The following is an 18,417-nucleotide window of genomic DNA, read 5'->3' as shown; positions in this document are numbered from 1 at the left end:
GTGGGTTCCGCAAATTCTTGGCGGTATTTTAAAGAACAGCTCCTCAGCGGGAGTGGGGAGGGACCTGTCAAAGGGCATTTTCCCACCTGGTCCAGAAACATTTTGCGTGACGGTATCAGTAGCACAACAGGCCAGGGACAGGATGTGTCGGTTAAGTCAGAAGGCAGGGATCAGGTGAAGCTGCGTTACGGACGCATCTTAACTGCAGCAGAGGTTAAGGGTGGGCCAGGAAGGAAAACAAGCGTAGAGGCGATGTTACTGATTTCGCCCTTCTGTGCTCCCCCAAGTTAGGCCAGTCTGTTTTTAGGGACTTATCCTGTGAGCGTTTAAACTCAGGCTAGCTACTTCATCCTGTTCTCACTGGAAGAACTACCTGCTCTGGTGCTGGGAAAACTGGGTTGCCTCGGATGTGTTGAGAATTCATGGGGTGGTCCCCAACAGTGCCTTCCAAAGGGACTTTGAGGTCATCCTTAGTATATTCCTTAGGCACTGATCCCGATGTAATGAGGATTTACCGTGGTGAGGGGTAGACTAAGACAAAAGGAGGGACGTGGTCAGTTTCACAGGCATGCGGCCGGGTCCCAGCCATGACAGCTCCAAAGGCCGGAGGAACGGGTACTAGGCAGTCGGCTTGTCTGCATCTCCTTTGTGGACGTGACAGGAAATTCAAAAAGGTTCAAGAAGGGAGACAGAAATGAAAGCTTCTGTCCCTCTTGTCTGAAGCTCCCAAAATTCCCTTCCACTATTACGGTCTTCTGTGTACCATGCCAGATACTTCACTTGACTCCCTTCTAAAAGGAGGTTGGAACTGGGAAGGGCCCTGCACACTGCGACCAGAGGTCGAGAGCCTTGCGTAGAGCTAAACTTCCAAACCAGGCTACTCCGAGGTGAGAAGACCTCATCTGGCTTCTTTACAGGTAACTTTATTTGGATGCATGCAATCTGGTCTTCACTGATGAGGCAGACCCTGTGTCTGACAGTGGCCTTCTCACCTCACGGTTTGTTACCCTACTAGTTTTATGCATAAACTTCCAGATGTGTTCTAACAAACCATGCCTAAGAAACCCCCAAACAATTTGTAAGGTCAGATCCAGCCTGAAGGATGGTATCAAGCAAATTCACAAACCCAAGTTTCTGAAACCTCATCTTTTATAAACCTACTACTTGTAAATCAGCATACAGAGAATGACATGTGTATTTCCACATCAGAGAGGTTACTTGTCAACATACAGTCTGTTAAGCTAATGGGGTAAATGGGCAAGTAACTTACTAACTTGTAAATCTTTCACCATCTTGTTTTCTTTTGTTCTCTTAATGACATCTATGTATCACTGAACAATGACCTTCCAGCAGATGACAAAGAGGCACTAAATGCTATTGTTTGACTCAATTCTATAGTTTTCCATAAAAAGTCCATTATTAACATTAATGCTTTTTTTCAGAAAGTATTTTCATTTGGGAATTCCCTGGCGGTCCAGTGGTTAGGACTCTGCGCTCTCACTGCCGGGGCCCAGGTTCAGTCCCTGGTCGGGGAACTAAGTTCCCACAAGCCTCGTGGTGCAGCCGAAAAAAAAAACAACTTTCATTTCTAACTTCTGATAACAAAACAAGATACAGTCACGCAAATGTATAGCTTAAAAGGTGACATACTTCTAACTACCGTCCAGGTCAAGAAATAGAACTCTGTCAGCCGCCCAGAAGCCCCTCCAAGCCCTGCGTCACAATCACAGCCTTTCCTCCCCCAAAAAGTGCCCTTGTCCTTCTACAGTAATGACTTCCTCGTGTTTCTTTTTACAGTTTTATTCTCAAAGTGTGCATTGCTATTCACTACAGTTTGTCTGCTGTTTAGAAACTCTGCTGTCTCTGGAGCCCGTCACAGCTGCGCTGGTGGTGGAGCTCACGCCGTCCCTGGAGGCATCCGGCAGGTTCTTTTTTTAAAATTAATTATTTTTGGCTGCGTTGGGTCTTCGTTGCTGCGCGCGGGCTTTCTCTAGTTGCGGCGAGCGGGGGCTACTCTTCGTTGCAGTGCGCAGTCTTCTCATTGCGGTGGCTTCTCTTGTTGCGGAGCACGGGCTCTAGGTGTGCAGGCTCAGTAGTTGTGGCTCGCCAGCTCTAGAGCGCAGGCTCAGTAGTTGTGGCGCACGGACTTAGCTGCTCTGCGGCATGTGGGATCCTCCCAGACCAGGGCTCGAACCCGTGTCCCCTGCATCGGCAGGCAGATTCTTAACCACTGCGCCACCAGGGAAGTCCCATCCGGCAGGTTCTTTCAGTCAGAATCTGCAGTCCTTTCTCTGGGCACATTTTTACTTGATTCCCATTGTTCTTTCAGGAGTTTCTTTTTCTCTAGGGTCTCCTTTGCTCTTTTTTTCCTTTCTTGCTTTCTCTTCTCTGCCTCTCGTTTTTCTTTGTAAACAGGACTGTTTTCACCGTTGTAGAAAACATCCACTTTCTCTTGCAGGATTCTCCGAGCTAGCTTTCTGTTTTGATCGACGGATCTAGTCTGGTGGCACTGTAAGAGATAATATTTCATAATGTGAAAGCCAGTGTGTTCTGGGCAGGACCTCAGGAATCATTAAATTCAACCTAGTCCCTTTATAGAGGGGTCAGGCCCGCAGAGGGAAAGCCACTTGTCAGGAGTCCCAGTAGGTCAGTGACAGGACGAAGGCCATACCCTTTCCCGCCTCTGCTTGGCCCCCGCCCACTCCCACACCCAAGCTGTATTATGTGGCTTTCACTGTGACTATTCCCATATTAGGAGTGTTGTTTTGTTTAGAAGTAACAATAGCCTTCAAATAACTTAACGTTCCCAAATAATTTTGAAAACATCAACCAGTATGTCTAAGCAAGCCCTTTGTGTGCCCCATTTATAAATGTAAACTTCTCTCTGAAGAAGGAAAGTAGCCTCTTTATTATTAGTCAGCCATAATATTCATTACGTAATATCTCCATTATCACTGGTGAGTGCCTTGCAAAGCTATTTGATAAAAGAAATTCTGTGAAATTGGGATGAAAGAATGGTACCAAAAGCAAATTTGGAGTAAGCTATATAAAATAGGTTTCAGAATTTTATTTGTTGCTCATGAATGTCACTTTTTTCAAGGAGGAAAAGAAAAATGATTGAGATTTTCACTAATACGCTCTTGGCTCAAAAACGTGGCAGCGAAGAACAGCTGTTAGGAACAGACTTTGGGTTCGGTCTGGGCTGACTCTCCTGCAGGTGCAGGAGCCTCCTTGTGCCTCAGATTCCACATCATGAGTGTAGGCTTGTGACGATTAAGAGTTAACTCGAATGTGAAGTGGCTCAGAACAGGGCCGGCCACAAGCTCACGTGATATATAAGTACTTGCGAAAGGTACCGCTGGTGTGCGAAAACCTGCCTCTGCTCTCTGTTGTGCCTCAGGGCTCGTGCTGCCTTCAGGGCCCTGGGGATACGGAATGCACTGGCAGTACCAAACCAGGAAACGGGAGAAAAGCTCTGCACCGTTTCCTAGAGGCTCAGAATGTATTGACAGCTGGCGATATTCTGATCAGAGGTTGGTTTTTTATATTCAGAAGGAAGACTCCTACAGGCAGCTGTGCCTGGCGTTTTTCCTCTGAGGGCTGAAATCGGGTTGCCAACGTTATCTCACTCAGTCCTACTCCAGAAGGGTAGGTGTCACTTGACATTTACCAAAGAGGGGACGGAGGGACATGGAGAATGCGACCATCTGAGCGATCAGCCAGGCGGCTAAGGGCTGAGCCCACCGGCGGACAGCCAGGGCCCGTGTGCTGCTTGCGGGCCGGAGCCCATGGCAGTGCCACAGAGCTTTCTGCAGCCACCCTGCAGCCCAGTGGCTCCACAAGAACCGTGGCCTGCCAAGTTCAAGGACAGCCGCAGCAAGAGCGCAACTGCAAAGGATCCTGGAAGGAGGCTCCTGACGCCGTGCAGGAGGTTCTGCCTGGGAGGAACGCTCGGGACCGGGCACGAGACCTGCAGTCCCTCTACTGCTGGGGTCATGGTGAGAACAAGTTTTCACTCAGGGGAAATCAGGGGACCCCCACGGCCTCCTTCCTCTACCTTGACGACAATGCCTGAGGGGACGTGCCTCAGCACCACGCAGTTGCTTGTTTTGTTGGTTGCCTGGCCCCCTGGCCCATGTCCTTTTACAAACTGCTCTTCAAGTTCACTCTCATCCAGGGAGAGCAGAGCAGGGTGGTCCTTCTTGCCTGCCGCCTGGACCGGAGCGACCGCTGTTCCAGGGGATAAGAGTTGCGGCTTCTCGCAGAGCCGGAGTCCCCAGGGCACCATGCACACTCTGGTCAGCGGGATAGGAAAACGGAACAGACCTGAGGTGCTCATAGCGCGTAGCTCTGCCGGCTCAGGACCTGAATAAGACAGAAAGGACAGCCCTTCAGCCTTGTTTGCGCTCAAGATTCTACTGCAGGTTCTAAAATCACCTTTTATGAACCAGTTCAAACGATGACCACCCATCTGGCAGGCAGGGGATTTAGGAAATTAGTGCAGACAGGATACTCGGCAACGCACACCTCTCTCCGGCCCTGCGTTGTCTACCGTGTTCTCAGCAGTACGTGCCTTGCCAACTGATAAATATTTTCTTGTAACAGACCAAAAATGTCTTCAAAGCACCCAGAAGTGTTGTTTTCTCAGGAAGGGGAGGCTTTGAGTGTAAAATTCAAAAGAACAGGGCTGTAATTTGATAAGGAAATATTACATAGTACATCACACAAGAATTAGGATCTGAGTCAAGGGACATTATTTAAGTGTGTGAGAACCTTTGAAATCAAAATGGAAAGACGAGAGTACGTGATAGTCTATTTTATAGCTTGAGCTTAAACAGTCTGACACAGTAAATATCACTATCAATCAATGTCATGATTGTTGTTTTTTCATGTTTCCAGTTTCATGGATTTGAATAGGAACATCTGTTCCCTCAGAAGCACTGCCAATCACATGATCCAACCAGTACTCATCCTTAGAACCACCAAGTCAACTGATTTTTTATTAAGGTGCCTGTTAGGTTCAAAGTATGAGGTGAGGTATAGGGTGTGACGTGAGGTCAAAGAGAGCAAGACGCTATCTTCATGGAGCTCACAGTCTAGTCGGAGAAGATATTCAAGAAGATGCTGAACAAGAGATTTCAGTAACTACTCGAGACTAGCCTAAGGCTGAAATGTCTTAGTTGACAAATGAATAGTATAGAGAATAATAGCCATGAGGGTATGGTGAATCCCACAGGCCTTTGCTTTTTTTCGAGGGGAGGAGGGCAGAGGATCTGAAAGGTATCACCTCTTTTCAGGGATCTATGTATTTCCCATGTGAATGGGGTCGGGGCGGGGGAGTCACAGCCTTCGCCCATTTTCTCATCTGGAAAATGGGGGGAATAAGCCCTCTCCATGCATCCCACGCAGGCTTAGAGTAAAATCAGAGAAAACAGTATTCTGGAAAGGGCTTTGCTGATACCTCTGAAGGCATGAGACTGGTTTTTAGCAAAATCCCTGTCACCAGGGCTTTCCTGGTGCCACAGTGGTTGGGAATTCGCCTGCCAATGCAGGGGACATGGGTTCGAGCCCTGGTCTGGGAAGATCCCACGTGCCGCGGAGCAACTAAGCCCATGCGCCACAACTACTGAGCCTGCGCTCTAGAGCCCACGAGCCACAACTACTAAGCCTGTGTGCCACAACTACTGAAGCCTGTGCGCCTAGAGCCCGTGCTCTGCAACAAGAGAAGCCACCGCGATGAGAAGCCCGTGCACTGCAATGAAGAGTAGCCTCCGCTCACCACAACTAGAGAAAGCCTGCGCGCAGCCATGAAGACCCAACACAGCCAAAAATGAATTAAAAAAAAAAAAAAATCCCTGTCACCCAGGCAGATTTGGGGAACTACGAATGTGCCACTTGCATAATACTTCTTGATTGAGGATTATGCAGGCACTAAAAACAGATATATTGCTCTTTTTAACAACTGCTTCCTGTGAGGCTCTAAACAGCTTCTTTTACCACTTGAAACCTTGTAAATTCTAGCTCATGGCAACTGGTCTCTAACACAGGTAGGAACTGGAGTTTACCTAAGGCAACTTCCTCAGCCAAAAGTAACGTACCAGCCACCAAATTATTTCACTAGGTTTCTCTCGGCTCATTTACTTTTCACCCACCGGCAGTTCTGACAGCTAACATCCACTGGGCCCAACACTGATCTCTAGATAAGCTTAATGCAGAAACATGCTAGCAGGCATTGCTTCCTTGTAAATATGTGCATTTTCTGTTATTTGAAATCCAAGTGCCTTTCTCAGTTATCAGTACAGATGACACTGGTCATTTTTAGAATGAATACAGTATTCTTCATCTCTATCTCTACTATTTCTATGGAAAATAAATATAATGAAATATACTCTTCAAGCTTTAGGCCAGTGCTAGTTTTCAATCCTATGATTGACATATCTTCTTTGTGAAAAGTACGACGTTCAGCATGTTCGGAGCAGGTTCTGTCAGTCCCGGTGGATGATAATTGAGGTGGTGTTGGTTCCTACTGTGCTCCGTGGCTACCAAGGGAGATATTTTGAAACAGAGTATGCCAGTGAAGGTGGTGCTTTAAAAGCTGCTTCTGTTTACTGTGTGTGAAATATGTCAGAAGTATCCTCAGGAAAAGATAAAGATAAACCCAGGCACATCCTCTGAAATCTCTACAACAAAGAATCCACTCCCCCATAATGATTAAATGAATGAGACTAAGTTGATGTCCAAAATTTCCCTCCCCTTATTTCTGCTTTCAATCCACAGAACAGAATTCCTTTGTGTATCAGACAGTGTCGAGTCCCTGGATTAGGTTCCTGGAACAGGAGCCCAGTACCTCTCTTGGGGCTTCTCTTCCGTTAGTAAATCTGACCAGGCAGGATGGCAGTGGAATATAGTGCAGCGACAAAGAAAGGAAGCAGTTCTGAGACGGGGTGAAACTCCCAGACAAAGGGCGGAGAGGACGGTGCTTTTCTCAGCTGCTTTGTCACCAGCCCACTGTGTTTCAAATCTACCTTTCTGTCCTAGTTCAGAGCTGACACACACACAGGAAGGTCTCCCACCCAACTGGAGTTCGAGAAGGTCCCCAGTGTTGTTACTGGCTGCTTTGTTTAACAGCTAATTCCAACAGCCAATAGGACGATTCCAAATACTTTTAGTATCTCCTGGAGCTCTGGCTCTACTCCAATGGTGGCTAAAAATGACAAACACACCCATGGTTCCACTTCCCCAAAGCCCAGAGAAGAATACGGATTGGATTTCAGTTTTTGTGATGCCCACAGAGCAACCCAAAGTCTTTGGGGAACAATAAAAGCAGCTCAAATTAGAGCTCATTGTGACATTAAAAAAACAGAAAAAGAAAAATGGTAACAAGCGGTGTGCGTAAGGGGAAACCAGCAGTCACGACAGCGCGCCCTGATTCCCTCCCGTGAGTGTGAGCGTCAGGCCCGGCTGGCTCTCCACCCCAACTCCCCTCGGCTCTGCTCTTCCTTGGAGGATGGCGTCTGCACTAAACAGCTGACTGCAATTTAGGTTAAAGCCACGCTCTCTCTCACTTGGTCAAGTTAAGAGATAACAGGGCTGACGCCTTTAAAACAGGCAATGTTAATTTGTTCAGTGAATATTTTCAACATCTACTATGTGCCATGCATGGGCCTCGATGAGTCCAATGAGCCTGCAGCATAAAAGAGAAATTAAGACATCCATAAGTAAGATACATGCCAGAGCCCGGAATGGATGACATGCCACAGAGCAGTGGTTCTCAGACTTCACTGTGCTCCCAAGTCACCGGAAGGCTGGTTATTGGGACTTGGAAGCTGCATCCTATTAGGCACCTTTCTTCCTGACTGGATCCACCTGGTACACAGTTCCTCCTCTGGCTTCCACAATCAGCCCAAACCAAGACTGACACCTAGCTCATGGGTGGCATGCTCAGCTCTGGAATGTGGCCTGTGACCAGAGCAAACAATCACATATTTAAACAAGATGCAGTGAGGTGAGGCTTGTTTCACCAACAGCCGAAATGCCCTGGAGAGCGGTAAGGGGATGCTTCTCCCTTCATGTCTCTGAGACAGAGAGAGGATATTTGAATCTGGAAGACACAGGATCTCAACTCTGGACCCATCTCTGGATACCATTTGCCTAAAATTCACTGTTTAAGTATTTTTTAGAAAGGCAGAGTACTAGTTTCTCTTAGCCACAACTTTCATGGTGTATCAACCTTGCAGAAATGTCATCCAAACTAACCAAAAGAACAGATGCGGCGATTTGCTGAAATGGGGTGCTTTAGGAAAGAAGACTGTTAAAGCTCTCACGGCTTGAATTTTCATGCACAAATTCCCTAGGGATCCTGTTAAATAGGTTACGGCTCATTAGGTCTGGGGTGGAGCCTGAGACTCTGCATTTCTAACCAGCTCCCAGGTGAGGTGGTTGCTGCCTGCAGTCCTGGCTCTTAAGATCGTCTGACTGCTGGATGAAAGCCCCATGATCACGATGGCAATGCTGGAGATGGAGAAGGTGTAAAGGACAGAACAGGCGGGAGAGGAAGAGAAGACAAATGAGTATCGTATTGAGTGAAAAGAACAGGTGAAATGGTCACAAGGGGACTGAGAAACCGGGTCATCTGAAAAAAGAACATCAAAAACGTTGCTTCTATGGCATTAATTTTTTTTAAAATTTTATTTATTTATTTATTTACTTATGGCTGTGTTGGGTCTTCGTTTCTGTGCGAGGGCTTTCTCTAGTTGTGGCAAGAGGGGCCACTCTTCATCGCGGTGCGCGGGCCTCTCACTATCGCGGCCTCTCCTGTTGCGGAGCACAGGCTCCAGATGCGCAGGCTCAGTAATTGTGGCTCACGGGCCTAGTTGCTCCACAGCATGTGGGATCTTCCCAGACCAGGGCTCGAACCCGTGTCCCCTGCATTGGCAGGCAGATTCTCAACCACAGTGCCACCAGGGAAGCCCACATTAATTTTTTTTTTAAAGCTGCCTTTGTCTTTTTTAAGTCTTTATTGAATTTGTTACAATATTGCTCATTTTATGTTTTGTTTTTTTAGTGGGAGGCATGTGGGATCTTAGCTCCCCGACCTGGGATTGAACCCGCATCCCCTGCATTGGAAGGTGAAGTCTCAACCACTGGACCGCTAGGGAAGTCCCCTGCATTAATGTTCTAGAACAGCACTGTCCAATAGAAATATAGTGCAAGCCACATGTGAAATTCTAAATTTTCTTATAGTCACGTTAAAAATAGTAAAAAGCAACTGATGAAGTAAATTTCAATATACTTTATTTAATCCAATATATCCCAGATATTATTACTTCAACATATAATCAATAAAAAAATTTATTTAGATTTTCTTTTTATATGAGGTCTGCAAAATCTGAAGTGTGGCCACGCTTACAGCACATGTCAGTCTGGACTAGCCACATGTGCTCGCGGCTACTGTAGTGGACGAGGTAGCTCTAGAATCCTGCTATCAGAGTGTGGTCCACGGGGCAGCAGCAACAGCACCATCTGGGAGCTTGTTAGGAATGAAGAATCTCAGGACCTTCTAAATGAGAACCTGTGTGTTTTTTTGGGTTTTTTTTTGGCTGTGCCGCACGGCTTGCTGGATCTCAGTTCCCCAACCAGGGATCGAACCTGGGCCCGCAGCAGTGAAAGCGCAGAGTCCTAACCACTGGACCGCCAGGGAAGTCCCAGAGAACCTGTGTTTTAATAAGATCTTCAAGTGATTCAGAGGCACATTGAAGTTTGAGAAGCAAAGGACACAGGAATTAGCAAGTTCTTCCAACTGCTAGGACAGACACTTTTAAGAGCTATTGTTTCTTATGTTTATGATGTTTAAAAAGTTGAGACCAGAATTCAGGAGTGCTGATTACCTGCTTAGCCATGGTCTTGCTTCCCCCTCCCGAATAAAGAGATAAAATAGGTCTCAAAAACAATGACCTAATCAATGGTGAAGGACCAAACACAGTGAGCTTTAAAAAGACAAAACGGCCAGCTGATGGCACCAGAAGCTAAGTGAGAGGATGGTTTTCTGTGAAATGCTTAATAATAATCTATGTTTCAAAAGTGTGTTTTGGCGCTCCCTGCCGAATGGGAGTGAAGATTAAGCAGCCTCTCTCTCCTTTTCACATCTCTAGCTCATCCTCCTGTTCTAGTTGCCTGAAATCCTTATGAAGGCTGCAACACCTCCCCAGACAGAACCCCTGGGAACTTTGGCTCAGGCTTGAAATAGACCCTGCCATTTCCTAGGCTGGGGGCTCTACACTGAAGACAGAGCACCTTTCAGCCACAGTAAGTGTTTCCAGAGAATTATTTCTCAAATAAGAAAATCACAATGGACTGAGCAGGAAAGGACAACAGAGCTGCTATCCTTGATTTGGGAGGACAAGAGGAAAAGGAAACTACTCTGAGTTTGGTCTAAATTTAATAATAGGCTTACTGCTGCACAGCTCAAGAGACACTAAAGAAGTAGATAAAAAGAAAAGCTTTCAATTCATACAATACCCACATCCCGTTCAGTTTTTTTTTTAAACAGAGAACTTCAAATCCACAATTACACCTGTCCTATTTGGGTGCACCACTCTGATTTTCTTCTATTTACGGCACCTAACAGGAACTTTATAATTTATCAACTACACTATTAAAATAACACAAACATTAAAAAAGCAGCAATAACTACACTCCACATTTTCCTCTAAAAGTCTCAAAGACTCTGTTACCATCAATGATGCTTTGTATTTGTTTAGGACTTAGGTTTTCAAAGCACGTTCAAATATGTTATCGTAGTGAATATTTCATACAAATAAAGGAAAGAAGGGATGTATACTGTATGGAATATTTCAGGAAGACTTGTTTTGGAAGAACATTAGGTAGTCCATTTTTTTAAACTAAATTGTCCTTCCTGCTGCTTGTTTCTTTACCTTTCATAACATCTCCAGATTTGTTCTTCCCCCAGCTCCTTAAAAAGCGTTAGCTCATTTTCCTCAGCGTTCTCTCCTTGACTCCTCCTCTCACTTTTTTGTCCCTGGAAGGCCATACTGCTTTGTAGTCAGCGTGACCTGCGTCAATGCCTTGCCTCCATGATTTACTCACTGTGCAACTCTGGCCACGTTTCCACATCTGTGAAACAGAGGTGATACCATCGAGGGAGAGAAAAAAATCGTACACGTCGCCACGAATGTAAAGCGCTTAGGATCCCTAAATTACAAAGCTCAGGAACCTCTGGCTAACACACCACAAGCCCAATCTGCAAACGGATTATTTCATGGACTTTTGTTTTAGAAGCTCAGTGAAAAGGTATCTAGAAAATGACCTGCAAACAATTTTACTTGGCATGGTCCAATTTAAGAAATACTTGGAAACCATGAAGTAACCGAAGATATGCTGTTTGGTGAGGTCATAATTGTGGTCTATGAAATCAGGTGCCAAAGAGATAATTATGATGCCAAGAATATAGCGTGACTTCCCAGAAGGTTCAATTGAAAGATAAAAACTACCTTCATCACAGCAAGTCCTTGTTTAAACATAGAGATCTTTAGGAATTATCTGATATAGTAAAAAAAATCATGAAGGACAGAAAAGATGAAAAAAGTCACGTTTAAATGTACACCTGATTATTCCTTTTCTTCTTCAATGGTTAAACTATAAAGTTTTAGAGTTCCTCATTTTTGCTGTGGAGGACGTCCCTCCTCCAACCCCCGCCAATGACAAGCTGTTTTGTATATAAAAATAAATGACACAGAGTAACACCCTGGTTAACAAACATTAAATGCCTCAAACCATTAGCGGCCGCCATTACTGAACAGCCTAATCTTATCCCAATCAGAGTGAAAGATCTCCACTCAAAAGCGTCAGTTTGACGTCATCGTGGCAAAAGACGAATACTTGAGCAATACAAAGATGTTATAATAAAATCACATAGGTTTTTTTGATATTGAGCTCCATGAGCTGTTTGTATATTTTGGAGATTAATCCTTTGTCTGTTGTTTCATTTGCAAATATTTTCTCCCATTCTGAGGGTTGTCTTTTTGTCTTGTTTATGGTTTCCTTTGCTGTGAACCCTTATTAGGGCATAAAATAGTGGTGTAAGCTTGTATACAAGTAATGCAAAATCTCCAGTATGAGAGGGGGGGTTAAATTAAGATGAATAGTTCTTACACTTAATATATACTTGAATTTCTGACACCTTCTACTTCTGTTTTCTATATTCAGAAATAATTTCTATGGACTTTAAAAACCTCCTCTCTGTTTTTATAAAGCTTCTCTCTAGACCAATTAGTCAAAAGCAGTTTCCACTCCGAATTTGTAAAAATTAAGACGCTACCAAAGAGCTTAACCTAAATTAAGAAATAAGGTGTGAATAACCTTACCAAAATATTTTGTATCAGTTGGTTAACAAGATAACTCGGTTAATTAAAATACTAGCTTCTGAACATGTTGGCTTATTAAAACATTAATAGATTTTTTTTGAAAGTTACCTAAAAATGACACTGCCAAAAACAAAAACACACTCAAACTAAACAAAGTCCATCAGATTTTGTAGCAAAAAGCAATGATCTCCTGCCTCTTGCATGGTTGGGAACTAATCTCCAGTACTCGGTTTTGGGGTTAACATTTTTCTTGCAAGGAAACACACCTCCCTTTGCCTGGAGCCGTCTCGGGAATCCACTTTCCCATTCTAGTGTGAGGATCTCAAGTAACAGATTTTGCAACCAACTGAAATTAGTGGTAAAACTGCTTTTTGTTTTGTTTTTGTTTTTTGGTGGACTTGAAAGAAACATGGTTGCTGAAAACAGAGCCGTGTGTTTAAAAATGATTTGATTTTGGTTGGGTCTTAACACAAGCACAGTACTGATGGGTGGATTAACACAACTGGGAGGAGGGTTCGATTTACTTAAGCTTGAACTCTCCCATACACGGATGGGGTTTTGGAGAGACTGAGTTTCTACTGCTGAGACAAAATTGTCAGGTATTCTTAGGAGGCTCAGATCAGATGGAATGCCTCTTGGCAGATTTGTTATTCCAAGGGCAAATAACATCTGTTCCGTCCTGGCTTCTCCGGCACACCTACGGACAAGGCTGGCGAAGTCCCTTTATTATGGGCTCTGGACACTCGGAGGAAAATCTAAGAGCCCGAAGTACCTTAAAGGGTAAGAACCTTTCGTCTGAGAAAGGCGGACTGACCAGTGCGTGTGAGATGGGCTAGGGGCCCACGGGGAGGGTTCTCTGTGGTCCTTCGAAAGGCTGGGCAAGAGGAAAACACCCACGATGCCTAAAACAGGCCCAGCTGCGTGCTAACAGCTCCCAAAGGCTCCGCCGAACAAGTCAACGAGCATCGTTCCATTTGTCCTCGGGCCTCGGTGGAACTGTTTTCTCCACAAGGGTGGGTTCTCCTCGCCCGCCCCCACCCAAGTCCCTGAAGAGCCCCAGTGCCGACCCCCACCAGCCTAGGGTAAACCCGGTCCAGGGTAAACTTAGCTCGGGTGTCCGGGCCGGCTTCACCTCACCGCCAGCGGGGCCTCAAGTCAATGGGCTGCGCGACTCAGGGTCGCAAACGGGGAAATTCACGGGTCCCAGCTCCCAGTCCTCTCTCCGGAGCCCCTAACAATCGTGGGCAACCGTGTGGGTGTCGGGCTTCTGCGCAGACGCTTACCTGACCTCAGGACTGGGCTCCCGCCCCCAACGTTCTGGGTGAACCGGAATGGCCGCAGGAGGGGGAACGCAAACGCACCCCCGCGCCTGCGCACGCGCCGTACTCCTGCCGCAGCCCCCCCTCACAAACCCGAGACCCGTCTTACTAACTGCGCATGCGGGAAGCTGAGGCTTCTTTCCCGCGTAGCTGTAGTAGGTTCCCAGAGAGCCAATCAGATGAGAGGACTTGACTGCAGCCCCGCCCCCTCCCCTGCCCCACCCCTTCCGCGGGCGTCGGACCTCCCTCTTTGGTGAGAGCTGGGGGCGGGACGGGGGAAGTGGACGCGCGCGCGCCGCGGCTCGGCCGTCTCCGCCCCCTTCCGAGCAGCCAATCGCAACCAAGACGCCGGGCGCGCGCACGCTCCCTCGAGTTTAACGGTCGCGAGAGGCGCTCGCTCGACACTGACATCGGCAGTGGGAACGGCGGCCAGGTAAGCGGCTCCCAGCCTGCGGGGAGCTGCCGGCCTGCGGGGAGCTGCCGGTCGCGGGAGACAGGGGACGCGACTCGAAGACACCAAGTCAGCGGTCCCCTGAGTGTGCTGATGTGTTAGGGTGGGGGAAGACGACACTCACACGACGCAACCTCAGCGGAGCCCGCGGCCGTGTGGGGGTTTTGCTCGCGGCAGTGCACCTTTTCTAGACTCTGACCTTGAGTGACACCCGTGAGGCCCAATCGCTGAGCGCCTCTTCCCGAGGGGCGGGGGGCTTGAGGGATTTCTCTCTCTTTTTTTTTGACCAGCTTCCTGGGCTTACTTTGAGAATCACGATTGTAGTTGTTGGACCGGTGGTTTTAACTCCAGCCTCCCTGGTGCCTACAATTTAGGCAACTGCGTGGGTTCTCCTCGCCTTCGTACTTTAACCCGAGAGCCGCCGCCAGCAGCTGCGGTCTGGCTGTGAGCGCGAGAACGTCAGGATCTGGCCTCAAAACCTGAAATCATGCCTTCTTTCCCCCTCTCAGGCTCCCACCAAAGCAAAACGCCTGGTTAACTTTTATATTCTCAGCAGACCCCCCATCAGTCGTTCCTCTACCCCCTAACTCCCTTTTTCTGCTAGGAGCTGGGGCCATCAAAAGCGTCAAATTTTGTTGATGGGAGATATAAAAGTCTCTGTTCTTATACCCATTCTCCATCAGGTTCTTAAAATTTTGCATTGTATATCTTTTTTTTAATTTTTAATTCATCCCCCACTCTCCCACCCATTCCTCCCCACCCTCACGCTCTGCTGGGAAAGCATCGCATTTCAAGATGCATCTGGATCTACTGCATCCGGATTAACTCAACGGGGGAAATTATAGATGGGGTTGCAGGCCGATCCGCGTCCCTGGAGAGCTTGTGTTTTCCTGCTGGAAGAGCAAGGTGATTTGAATCCAGGTATTTTCTTTGCCAGATGGAAGGTGCAGCCTCTGACTTTTTCAATACCCCATTTGTCGTTGGTGATGGGCTGAGTCACTGGGGAGAAATCTGTTTAGCTAGGTCCGGTTACCCTTGGCCTTCACACCTGTCCCTGAAGGAAATGGTTCCTTTGTGAGCTGATGCTCTCAAGGTTGTGCTTTGTAAAACCAGGCCCTAGAAAGTGGGAACCTAGAGGAACCAGAATAATAGGTAATTTTCCTCTATTGCACCCCCTGAAGTTTCCCTCTTGTAAGCAGCATATGTTTTCTGTATTCTTCCCCCTCCCCCACCCACTTACTCCTGGCTTTTTTTTAAGGACATGAATTCCTTAAGAAGGAGGCATGCTGTTTGACTTGTTATAGCCAATTTACCTCTGTACATCTAGCTTCAGTTAAGTTTTAGTGGACCTGGCAAATAGTTTATTTTTTAAGATGTGATAGCATGCACAGAGTACACAAGTACTCTACGTGTACAGTATATAGTGCACTCCTTCCACTCCCACCTTCCAGCCAGTGGGGAAACAACCACTGTTAACAGTTTAATTGGCTGTTTTCAGTACCAGATTCAATATAGATACCAAGTAGTTCCCATTCATCTATTCACTGTATAAATCAACAAGTATGGATACTTGGTAGAATTTATTAAAGGAACGAACAAGGCACGTATCAATAAGTATTCCAATTGTTACACTGTAGAATTGTGTCTGGAACCTTGATTATTAAGCACATAAAATTGTGAAATATTACCTGAAAAGATACTACTACTTCTGCAAATCAGATTTGTAGATTTTTTTAGAGATATAATTTATATACCATAAAATCTACTCTTTTAAAGTGTACAATTCAGTGATTTTTAGTATATTCACAGAGTTGTGCAACCATCACCACTGTGTAATTCTAGAAGTTTTCATCTCCCCAAAAAGACACCCCATACCCATTTTGGTCACTCCCGTTCTCTCCTTCTCCCAGCTCCTGGCAACTGTTAATCTGTTTTCTGTCTCTATAGGTTTGCCTTCTCTAGATACTTCGTATAAATGGAATCCTACAATACGAAGTCTTTTATTGACCTTCTTTTACTTAGCATAATTTTTTTTTTTTTGGCCACACCACATGCAGCTTGCGGGGTCTTAGTTCCCCGAATAGGGAGTGAACCTGGGCCCACGGCAGTGAAAGCTCTGAGCCCTAACCACTGGACTGCCAGGGAATTCCCTTTGGCATAATGTTTTAAATGTTTATCCACATTGTAGCATAAATCAGTACTTTATTCTTTTCTATGAAAAATATTCCATTATACAGATACACAACATTTATTTATCCATTCATCAGTTGGACATTTGGGTTGTTTCTGAATTTTGGCTATTATGAATAATGTTGCTATCCTTAATGTAGATTTGTATAAAAGGATCAAGGTTTCCAAAGTCTTGAAAAGACAGTTGCTAGGTTTAATGGCTTTTTATAATAGTTTTTGTTCCTCATTCATTTTCAGACTCTCCTGGGACCATTCAGACATTTCACAGTCTGAATGTCAGCAACTGAAAATGCCTTTAGACGATGAAGCATCTGAAGATGACTCAGATTCAGTTTCTTCAAACAGTGCAAGAGCCATTTTCCAGTGAGAGAGTGTAACAGTATCTGTACGCTATGGAAGATTTTGACTTGGGGAAACCCTTACAAAAAGCTTCATCTTCCGTAGAATCTGATATAAAAAATTCTCCCCATTCTCTTGGACTGAACTTAAGTACTAATAGGTAAGAATGGGATAGATTTTTTTTTAATGTAATGACAAATCAGAATAACTTTATTTGCATAGTTTGCCAGTTTATCCAAATAGTGTCATAGTTACTGATTTGCATTTAAAAAACCCCAAAACTATGATCAGGAACTGTTCAAGGACAGTTGTTTGGGTTAAGAATAGTTTCAATCCTTTCATGTTTTTCATTTCTCCCAGAGATGTACTTTTGCATGGGGAACATTGTGAAAAAGAATTTGTTTTGCTAGTTGGAGTTTTCTTTACACTTTTTTTGTTTTCGGTAAATTACAGGTATATCTTTAAAATTTAGTTGTCTAAATATTGTTTCTCCATTTTGAAGTTAAGAGGACAAATAATGTTTCGTATTGCAGAAATACCTCACCAATCTGAAAAGTAGCAATTAAAGTTGAATACTAGGAAGTAAGCAAAAAAACAGGCTCTGAGTTGACAAAGTAGATGCTATCAAACAATGCATTTTATGCATTTTCTTTTTAAACTATCCCATGTTTGGTTTGTTTTTAATCACGGCCTGTTTACTCTCATTTTGTACATAGTCTGGCAAGTTGATTATTTGGTTTCTAAATTACAGTAGGTTAAAAACAGCAAAGAGGCAGGGACCACTGGAGAGGAGATCACCTATAAAAAGCAGGTACAATAAAACAAAAGCACAGCAGTCTGGGGCCTACTGGTAAAGGAGCAAATTTACACACAGTAATAGGTCTTGAAGAAATTGTGTATTTTAAATAAATTAATTCATTAAAAAATTTGTTCATTCTTTGGCCTCAGGAGGAATTCAAGGCAGCTTACAAGAATACATAAAAGAAGAGGAGAAAGCATAAATTAAAATAGGGAGGAAAGGGAAAAAAAAAAAGCTTGGGATATGGTCCAGAAATGTTTGCCATCGTAATCTATACCCACTTCCTGAATGTTGGCCACGCTTTTTGTTTCCTGTATCATTTGGCAGCCCCTTTGAAACCCACTTCTAGAAGAAACCCCTTTTAGAACATAGTGTTTGATTTACTTAGAGGAACTTAAATGTGCCTTTCTAATGAAAATTATGTAACTGAACCGTCTCCCTTTTCATTGTGACTGGCAGTTAAATTGGCCAAATTTAAACTTGATTATTACACAACTATAATTGTATATTTAACACTTAATGGACAACATATTATGTTCTTTCCCTTGAATTTTTATGAGTATTTTCTCTGATCCTCTTTATTATTTTACTGTTATTTTCATTAGTGTCCTCTTTTTTGCAAATTGTGAAACAGAGTATCAATAAATAAAGTGACCTTTCAATGGTTAGAATTTAAATAAATTTTAATGTCCCTAATTATGCCTTGTGTTTTTATAAAACAAATCTGAAATAAACTCATCTCAGATTTGGAAAAGCAGTCCTCCTGGAAAGAATCAGTGCTATTTTACGCACTGAATAGGCTAAATAAGTCCTGAATATTTGCTAATTTGGTTGGCACTACTTTTATTCAAAGACAGTGCAAAGATAAGCATCACCTTATCACACCAAATTAGGGGGATCCAGTTAGTAAGACCTGACTGTAATTCTGGGCAATGG

General features: G+C 44.8%; 2 protein-coding genes across 19 annotated transcripts in view; one reads left to right on the top strand and one right to left on the bottom strand.

Moving 5' to 3' along the window:
• Positions 1–15: 15 nt before the first annotated feature.
• MTRFR (mitochondrial translation release factor in rescue) lies at positions 16–13,799 on the bottom strand. 7 transcript variants are annotated; one of them, XM_057526661.1, is made up of 4 exons: positions 13,667–13,791; positions 10,935–11,133; positions 4,058–4,365; positions 16–2,509 (listed from the first exon to the last, which is right to left on the bottom strand). In XM_057526661.1, exons 2-4 carry the CDS (start codon positions 10,939–10,941, stop codon positions 2,267–2,269), a joined length of 558 nt encoding a protein of 185 aa, XP_057382644.1. In that variant the 5' UTR covers positions 10,942–11,133; positions 13,667–13,791; the 3' UTR covers positions 16–2,266. The 7 variants fall into 7 exon arrangements, with proteins under 7 accessions (XP_057382644.1, XP_057382645.1, XP_007189675.1 ...); XM_057526662.1 differs by lacking the exon at positions 13,667–13,791 and adding an exon at positions 13,521–13,649; XM_007189613.2 differs by lacking the exons at positions 10,935–11,133; positions 13,667–13,791 and adding an exon at positions 13,516–13,651.
• A 249-nt stretch (positions 13,800–14,048) lies between these two features.
• The window catches only part of MPHOSPH9 (M-phase phosphoprotein 9), a 55,877-nt gene continuing 51,508 nt past the window's right edge, over positions 14,049–18,417 (top strand). For 8 of the 12 annotated variants that reach the window (XR_009005016.1, XR_009005017.1, XM_057526266.1 and 5 more), the window contains exons 1-2: positions 14,100–15,059; positions 16,581–16,842. Coding sequence is in view for 8 of the 12 variants with exons in the window: in XM_057526263.1 (XP_057382246.1) it covers positions 16,736–16,842 (107 nt within the window). In the remaining 4 variants the exon portion in view is untranslated. Of the gene's footprint in view, positions 15,075–16,580; positions 16,843–18,417 lie in introns of all 12 variants that reach the window. The other 4 variants (XM_028168325.2, XM_057526259.1, XM_007189601.2 and 1 more) reach the window with 4 other exon arrangements.

Source organism: Balaenoptera acutorostrata, chromosome 13 (genome assembly GCF_949987535.1).
Source record: "Balaenoptera acutorostrata chromosome 13, mBalAcu1.1, whole genome shotgun sequence".
Classification (NCBI taxonomy): domain Eukaryota; kingdom Metazoa; phylum Chordata; class Mammalia; order Artiodactyla; family Balaenopteridae; genus Balaenoptera; species Balaenoptera acutorostrata.
This window is presented reverse-complemented; position numbering and strand designations above follow the sequence as displayed.

Excerpts from the sequence above, each read along its gene's own strand:
- MTRFR (XM_057526661.1), bottom strand. Across the intron at positions 2,510-4,057 it reads CCTCAGGCATTGTCGTCAAG|TGCCACCAGACTAGATCCGT; the intron begins GTAGAGGAAGGA and ends TATCTCTTACAG.